The sequence below is a fragment of the Crocuta crocuta genome, unplaced genomic scaffold (assembly GCF_008692635.1).
Source record: "Crocuta crocuta isolate KB4526 unplaced genomic scaffold, BGI_CrCroc_1.0 scaffold377, whole genome shotgun sequence".
In the NCBI taxonomy this organism is placed as follows: Eukaryota; Metazoa; Chordata; class Mammalia; order Carnivora; family Hyaenidae; genus Crocuta; species Crocuta crocuta.
Genome location: NW_027528209.1, coordinates 3,057,365 through 3,066,227, shown reverse-complemented (window position 1 = coordinate 3,066,227; position 8,863 = coordinate 3,057,365). Strand labels below are relative to the sequence as shown.

General features: G+C 44.4%; 1 protein-coding gene across 3 annotated transcripts in view; it reads left to right on the top strand.

Annotated features, from left to right (window-relative positions):
- The first annotated feature begins 3,770 nt into the window (after positions 1–3,770).
- Positions 3,771–8,863, top strand: part of ZNF608 (zinc finger protein 608) — a 114,872-nt gene continuing 109,779 nt past the window's right edge. For 2 of the 3 annotated variants that reach the window (XM_077753023.1, XM_077753026.1), the window contains exons 1-2: positions 3,771–4,006; positions 7,148–8,240. In XM_077753023.1, coding sequence (XP_077609149.1) covers positions 7,335–8,240 — 906 coding nt within the window. In that variant the 5' untranslated portion in view covers positions 3,771–4,006; positions 7,148–7,334. Of the gene's footprint in view, positions 4,007–5,579; positions 6,119–7,147; positions 8,241–8,863 lie in introns of those variants that run through there. The other variant, XM_077753025.1, reaches the window with a different exon arrangement.

Here is an 8,863-nt window from a genome sequence, read left to right as displayed (position 1 = left end):
GGGAAAGACCTGAAATGTTTCTGTGTACAGGTCCTCTCTTTTCACTGGACATCTGCTTCTGGTCACTTGTTTTGGTCCGGCGATATTTCAGGATATTGCAAAAAATGTCAAATGTTTAACGTGGGTCGCTGGTGATAGTTGTCTAGAGAGCGATATTGTTAAACATACTCCACAGAAACTCAAAGTGGATTTAGTAAGCAGGTGTGAAAAGGCAGAGAAACATTTTCCTCTAGAAGACCTACTTCAAGTGGGAAGCTAGGATGTTACTGGTAGGTAAAAAGAGTGAAGACCTTCTAGTGTTTGTGTGGGCGTTTAAATCACCAACTCTGCAGTCCCTAGAAATCAGGGCAGGTCACCTGCCCACTGCCTTGAGGCGGGTCTGTTCATAAGTGGCCCCAAACAGATAAGAATCTTTCTCCACAATCTGTCACAGAGTTTCTCATTACGTCTAAATTAAGTTCCTTTTCCCATACACGAAGCCCATTTCCAGGTAGGTTTCATTCTTTATAACTTTGCTTTCCCCGGTTTCCACGTGGTCTTGCGTGAACAAGCCTCGATGTTGGCAGAGATTTAGAAAAGCTGGGGCCAAGTATATACACTCCCTTCCAAATAAATAAGAGCCCAATGATTTTTTTCTGATCCCCAATACACCACAATTCAGAGGAAATAGGTACCGAAGACAGACCTACTGCTGTGTTTTTCTGTTACTGCTTGAAGCCCCTGGCCTTCTCAGCCTTGAGCTCTTTTGCTCTTAAAAAGGGAGGGAGCGTCCCTGGCCGGAAGCTTCTGCACCTTGTAATCAGTGCAGAATGTCCTGGGGCAGGGCTCTTGGGGGATGGTGATTGGAGAAGAACAACTCTTTAACTGCCCCGTTTACACTATTCCTCAAGCCGCTTCCACCCCTCCATTCCTTCTAGACTCCGAGGACAGCTGCCTTCTCCCCTCTACCACATCTCTGGGGGAGACACGCACTAAAATTACAAGGTGGGCATATAATACAATGGTGTGCCAGCGTTATCAAGTATGTGGATGTGCATATTAATATGAAGACTGGCGCAGTCCTCTTATCTTGATAAGAGCCAGAGGTAGAGTGATCTTCTCTAAAATCCGAGAACTTCCAGATTTTTGTGAGGGGAGTAGCTCTGACTTTCTAAAGCTGGTAGTTAATTATCTTAGTTTCACTCATCAATTAGCTGATAGCCCTCTGATGTCTCTTGATTGCCCCCTTTGTCAAACAAAACAAAACAAACACACGCAAAGCCAGCATAACAACTCTGGCTTATTCAAATCTTAGGAGAAGAGTGGGGAGAGCAGGAGATGGGGGCGGGGTGCAAATGGAGTGCGGAGACGTTGGGAAGACGGGAAAATGGTTTGGGTTAAATGCGTGGATGAGTTTGTCGTGAGCCTCTACCTTTGACCAGTTGAGCCTCTCCCTTTGCTTACTTAACAAAAAAGTTTAAGATTTAAGGCTAGGTGGTCGTGTTAGGGTTAGATCAGATTGAGTATTAGGAGCTTTGGTTTTAGTTATGCTGAGCCTATGCTGCAGACCCAGTGATCTGCTTTTCCCCCAAAGCAGTGTTAGAGGGATGCTTCTACCCTTTCCAACCTCACCAAATTCAGGTCTTGTTTTTCTGGGCCTTTTGAAATTCCAGTTGTAAAAGCTCGTCATTGATTTTTCCAAGCGGATATAACATTTGGGGTGGCCGTGGTCTTCCAATGGCTGAAATGGAGTGCATACTCCAGGGACACTCAAAGTGCCCAAGACTGATCTGGAGGTTTGAGGAACCACTCTTCGAAAAGAAGAAAAGTTAGAAAAAAAAAAAAAATCACCATATGGTGCTATTATTATCAATGGAACATAAAAAATGGTAAAAATCCGTACATTTAAAAATAGAAACAAACATCAAAGCTAAAATGGAGGGTGGCTAATTTGCCCCATTTTCTGTGTTGATGTACAGCGTTGGTTTGAATACAGATCTAAGGGAGATCTAAGGGCTATTCTAGATTGTGTTCCTCTCGTTTCTATACCTCAGGAAAGGATGCAAAGTGCTGTTTATTACTATTTGCAGCATTAAATTGAGTTCCCCGCGGGTAGTGAAACAACTAATCGCCATTTTTTTAAAAGAACTAAATATATTGAAAGCTCAAACATGAGTCAATAGACATTACGTAAAACATGTGACATAAATATTTTTATTGACCCACAAAGTCATCACTGAGTGTTTACATCATAAGCTGTCTTTTGCTACCAATAATCCACTTTCTATGTCCATTTGACTCTGAAGACACAGCCTCAGTGCCGGGTCTTTAATGCTTGGGATCATGATGCTTTCCGTGAAATTCAGAGTACACTTTGACTTTAAAATCTTCACACTGTAGCTCCTAAAAGTAATGGCAAATAACAGTGAAAAATTAAAAAAAATAAAAGTGCTTTAAAGGCTTAATATATATAAATACATTAATTTAAGTATATTAGCTGTTACAGTACAATACTGCACTTGGTATTTTCTATAACCTCTCTTATCCTGTGACCTCGGAGTCCCATTAACTTGGTTGTTTGCATTCGTCCTGTAATAAATTGTAAAATATTTCTCTGTTCTTGGTGGATTGAGCCAGTAGTGGTCAGAGGGCTTTGACACCCCTTCTCTGACCTCCCCTCCCCTCCCTTTCCCCAAGACAGGGTTAAAGATCTGGGGGAAGGGGAACTCTGACCATCGTTCCGTTTAAAAATGCATACTGGGACTGTTTAAGGGGTTAATCTTTCTAGTGAATTTATCTCCCACAAATCGATTTGGTAACAAATGAGGCTGGCCCGAGGTGTTAATATGGTTGGCTGGGACCTTATTCTGTTTTTTAATTTTTTTTTGGAGCCGCCTAGGACCAGGTGGAAAAGATTTGTTACAAATTCCAGGGAAGAAGTGTTCACGTCGTGGTGGTGAAATGGTTGCCAGCCTTCACACTTCAGTGCTTGTACAGCAAGAAGACTGGAAACAAAAGGGTTACTTGTTTCCCCACCGCCGCCTTTACCCCCAGATCGATTTTTCTTATTTAATCAGCGAGTAAAAAGAGAGACACGGGGAGAAAAAAAATTGGAAGAAGGGCAAAGTGGTGGGGGAGGGTTGAAAGCCACAAGCTGCAATACAGAAAATCAGTCTTTGGGAGTTCGCGCTCCTGAGTCCTTGCAGCAAGGAAGGGAAGCCAGCAAAACGCTCGCAGTCATTTCCACACAGCCAGCCTCCCTTTTCTCCTCGCTACGCGCTAGTGGCTCATTTGGCTTCCCTGTGCCACCGAGCGATCACATACATTATTTCCCCCAAGATAACACAATCAAACTTGTATTTACCGACATCCTTTCCTCGCAGCCTGTTTGAGATTTGTTTTAATAAATAAGTGTTTTATGTGAATGATGTAGTAATTGAAACGGGCGCACCATTTTTTTTTTTTCCTTCTTACTGCAGGAGGTTCCCCATCCCCAATCTGGTTGGAAAATAAAACGCTTTGTCTCCACAACCACCCCCCACCGCACCCCCACCCGCTCTCAGTGTGTGTTTTATACGTGTGTGTATCTCAACCCCCTACAGTAGCCAAGAGAAAGCAGCTAGCCAATGAGAGAGCCCAGTTTCATAAAAGCTGCTCTCTGATTGGCCCGATGCGAAAGGGCAATGGGAACAAAGAAAAGTCCCTTTCAGGTATAGAGGCTGAGAGCTCCTTTTGCTCCACTCCCCCTGTGTGTGTGTTGTGTTTCAGTCCTGATTTCAGTGTTGCAGAACAAGCTTGTTGTGTGTGTGCACCAGGGGGATTTTTGTTTTCTTTCTGTTTGTTTTTTTTTTTAATTTTAATTTTTTGCTTTTACAAAAAATACACAGGACGGTCTGTGACATTTGATGGTCCATCTTCTTTAATAATAAATTTGTTGAAGAGATTATAATTTCCAAAATAAAGCGGCTGCAACCAAACACATTCAATGCAGTTAGAAGGAAAAGGTCAACTCGATCCAATACAGACCGTAAGTACGGTTGCGTGGTGTGTCTCTATATAGCACTTAGCGGGGACTTCATGCAGGGGAATGTGCGAGTTTTATGCATTGAAATGAGGAACTAGTTACAGGGTTTGGCTTTTGCATTGAGAACAACAACCCAAGAAGGGTGAATTTTATTCAGTGGAGGGTGAAGCATTTGTAACTTCTTCACACAAATTAAGCTTGACTGGGCACTCGGGGTAACTTAGAGTAAATTACCTTTTGGGCTGCAGCCCAAGGAGAATAAAAGTGACACAGTTACATATCCTGATCTGCAGTGTCCATTCCCTAGTTCACCTCGCCCCCTCCCTCTCCTGTCCTAGCCGGGCAAGACCCTCTTCCAACCCGAGCCAGGAAAATGGGGGCAAGGGCAGAACAAGCCGATTTCTATCTCTTGCCACATCCTAGCTCCCAATAATTTAATATTAAGCAAGGGAATAGTCACCCATTACATGTAATGGTTATAATTACCATTTTCCACCTCCTTAAAAAAGCAAGCAGCGAAAACACCATTAAGGAAAGAAAAAAAAAAAAGCCCCACCCAACCCAAACAAACCCACAAATGGAGCAACAATGGTGTGTTTATTACAGGACCTGGCTCGCGAGCTAGCAAAATGTTTTTCTTTGTTTAAGACGTGAGGGGGTCCCTAAAACCCAAGTAGCTTGGAGGTGCCCTCCCCCCTCTGCTAGGCGTCCCCATCCCTGGCCCCTCAGGAAAGCCGACAAATTGGAGATAAGTTGAGGAGAGGTTTATAAGGTGTTTCTTTAAAACATCTGCTTTGCTCTTGTGCTCATTACATTTCACTCCTTCGAACTTCCGAGAGCCTAGATCTCTGCGAGAAATGTTTCNGCAGGCAGGAGACCTTCAGCTTTTTTTTAAAGACCAGATCAGTATTTTCTTGATACGCTTGTCACCATTTTTGTTCTCACGACAACCAATTGAGCCCTTGATCCTCACGTGATGTGAAAGGCTTGCACTGTAACAAAATCGCTCCTTTTAGATGGTTGGTTGTTGCTAACTCGCCCATCCCCCTCTCCCAGCCCCGACATTTCCAGCAAAGCGACTCTCCACTTCCAATCCATCAACAATTCATTACTGCTTTTAGCTTCCAAACGCCAGCTAATTAAAAATACTAAGCCAAGCTCCGGGGCCATCTGACTAAACACAGGAGGGGGTGGGTGAGAGAGGAGGAGGAGAGAAAAATAAATAAAAGGGAGACGCACCGTTTGCTGCGACTATCAATGGGAAAAACTGTCCTAAAAAAGGTCGCCTAAAAAAATTTTTTTTTGACTCTAATTATCGAATTACCACATGAGTGATTGGCTTGAGCGACGGCGGATTTCCCCCCCACACCCCCCCAGGGGACTACTAGGAACTGGGTTCCTTTTTCTTAAAACAACATAAAACAGGAAAACATCACATCCTTTGGGTTTCGANCCTCCCCTCCCCCTCCCCCTCTTCTTCCCCCTCCTTTCCTCTTAAGTTAGTTCAAGAAATCAAATCTGTCAGGACGGGCGGAAAAATGCCACTTCCCGACTAACAGGCGGAATCCAGCCCAGATTTTCAGTCGTTTCGTCTTATTCTTTCTTCCCTTTCACTAATTTATCCCGATGTTAGCACATTCTGTCTTGTTACTAGCGGACGCCTGTAGGTTTGCTACATGGGATCATTACTTACTGATCACGGTGACTCTGAAGTCTGGAACTGAAGGCGGAATGAGAAGTTGGGAAAACTTTTTTCTCTAAGCTCTCTCTCTCTTTTTTTTTTATATAGATATAAAAAAAACTATTATTCTCGATGCTTGTTAAGAGGAAAAAAAACCTTTGGTGCTTCTGTTGTGAATGTGAAACATTATCTTCCAGCTGTACAGTGACACATTTTTTTAAGGAGAAAAGGACTCCTGATCCGTTTGCCAAAAGGGGGGTGGGGAGGTGGAATAATGTTATCGAGTGATTATTCTGGCTGAGATGTGTTATTTGGTTTCTTCCTTCTTGATCATTTGGTGTTTAAGTAAAATGAGGCACAGGCTTGTTTGCCGAGTGGAGTGGGAAAGGCATTTTGATTTGCTGGCCTAATTAAAAAATGATAAAGGATTAAAGGTAAGCAATGTCTGTGTGTGTGTGTGTGTGTGTATGTATATTTATTTATTTTTCTCGACAATCAACTGTTAAAAGGGGCTGATCCCTTTAAAAACCGTTTTAACTGATCTTTGTCAAACACACACTCATTTGCGGTCATTGAGGCCACCTTGGCGCAGACTACTTAAAGTACATGTCTTAATCAGTTTCCCCGTACAGTCAGTGGCCCCATGTTTAACAGATTGAGCAAGTCTGTGACCTAGGAATATGGTAGAATTGTTTACATGTAATTTTTTTCCCTCAAAAGGCAGGTATTCAGCCTTTTTTTTAAAAAAAAAACACTGCCTTTTTATAGAGAAATGCTCTTAAAGATGTGTGTGTATTTCAAAAATAACATTGTATAAACTGTTGGTGAAGAGACAGTATGCGTTTGCTGGGTGGGGGGGGGAGAGTTAGTTATTGGTTGTTTTTCCTGTTCCTTACTGGGAACAAAAAACTGATTGCCCAGACAATTTGTAAAAAGAAGTCATACAATTAGAAATAAGGAAAATTGAGAAACATAATTCTGAAACTAGCCTCAAGAGAACTTCCAGGGTCTGGTCTTTGAAATTGCAAGATCTAGGACATGGTTAGGGATGTTTAAAGCTGTGTTCCTCCCTCGTCAGAGTGTTTAGGCTGTGTTTCTGGGGTTAAGTATCACATGTATGGGAAAAAAGAGAACCTAAACTCTCTCTCTCTCTTTTTTTTACCTTTCTGAACTTGACTCAGATCTTTAAGATATTTTAATACCTTACTTAAAAAAAGTGATTATCCTTGTGCTGTTGCTAAAGGGATTTTTTTTAAAGCTACTGTAAGATGCTTACTATCATGGGTAAGTTTTTTGGGTTTGGTTATTTTCTTTTAAACCTGGTATTGGACTGTGGAGACAATATAGGAGCCACCTTCCTCTCTCCGATTTTCCCTGTACCCCTTACTGACCCCCCAGTATTAATCGTTTTTTATTCTGGTAACACCCAGACAAGAAATATTCGACTTTTCCCCCCTTCACAGGAAAAGGTGGACCTGGACTAAAGGGTGTAAAATCCCTGGACACATTCCTGGGGCAGGAAAAAGAAGAGGAAGATTAGAAGATTTTTTTTTTTTTTTTTAAGAGAAAGCCCAGCGGAGCTAAACGGATGTCCCCTCATCTCCAAAGGAAAGTTCATCGGATTTTTATACTAGAGAGCTCATCTTCAGGATGTCAGTGAACATTTCTACTGCAGGAAAAGGTGTGGATCCAAATACGGTTGATACTTATGACAGTGGTGATGATTGGGAAATCGGGGTTGGAAATTTAATAATCGATTTGGACGCTGATTTGGAGAAGGACAGACAGAAATTTGAGATGAATAATTCCACCAACACCACTAGCAGCAGCAACTCTAAGGATTGCGGAGGTCTGGCCTCCAGCGGGGCCGGGGCTACCGCAGCCTTAGCTGATGGCCTAAAATTTGCTTCTGTTCAGCCCTCTGCTCCCCAGGGGAATTCACACAAAGAGACCAGCAAATCAAAAGTGAAAAGGAGTAAAACTTCTAAGGATGCTAATAAATCTCTGCCTTCTGCTGCCTTGTATGGGATTCCCGAGATCAGCAGCACTGGCAAGAGGCAGGAAGTCCAAGGGCGCCCTGGAGAGGCAACTGGCATGAATTCAGCGCTGGGTCAAAGTGTGAGCAGCGGCGGCGTCAGCAACCCAAACGGCAATAGTACCGGCACCGGCACCTCCGCGGCCACCGCGGGGGCGGCCTCCTGTGGGAAAAGCAAAGAGGAGAAGGCAGGTAAAAGCCAGAGCAGCCGAGGCGCCAAGCGGGATAAGGATGCGGGGAAATCCAGGAAGGACAAGCACGACCTGCTTCAGGGCCACCAGAATGGCAGTGGCGGCCAGGCGCCTTCCGGGGGGCACCTCTATGGCTTTGGGGCCAAGAGCAATGGAGGTGGCGCGAGCCCCTTCCACTGCGGGGGCGCTGGGAGTGGCAGCGGCGCGTCTGCAGGGGAAGTTAGCAAAAGTGCCCCGGATTCAGGGCTCATGGGAAACCCTATGTTGGTAAAGAAGGAAGAGGAGGAGGAGGAGAGCCACAGGCGAATCAAGAAACTGAAAACCGAGAAGGTAGGATAAAGTCGCCTTCCTCGACTTCCCACTTTCCTCTTTGTGTGCATTTGTGTGTGCGTGTTGGGGGGGGGGGCGGTTGTGCTTCTGTGTGCCTTAACACTTCCTCTTCGTGCTTTCTGGTTCTTTGTGAGGCTTCTGTCCTCTGCATCCCTTCCACGAAAATTTGGAATGGGGGAGCTTCCTTGGGGGCACGGATTTTAGCGCTTGCTTCTGCTGCTTGTGATGCTGAGGGTTCGAGTCCCCAGGTGGGAGGGCCTGGCTGTTCCCGAAGTGCCTTTTGCCCTGCAGCCGGGCTCCCGGCCAGTCAGCCAGTTGTGGCGTGCTTTTAATAGCAAACCTGCTCCCGTACCCACTTGACTCCTGTCCTGGTTTCTCGCCCAAGGAGAGCTGTCTTACGTGTGAATGTAGAGCCCTAGTATTTCTGGTAGTGTGTCCTTAGGGGCAGGGCTCATGGTCCCTCCCTGGGGAGGTAGGTGGAGGATTCTCAATTACACTCCTCCCTCAGCCCGTGTATTTTTATTTCGTTTACTTTGTTTTATTTTATTTTGGGTACTTTATCCAAACTAGTTTTGTCAAAGGGTATCACCCTTGCTTGGGTTCCTCTCATTGGTCCTGAATGC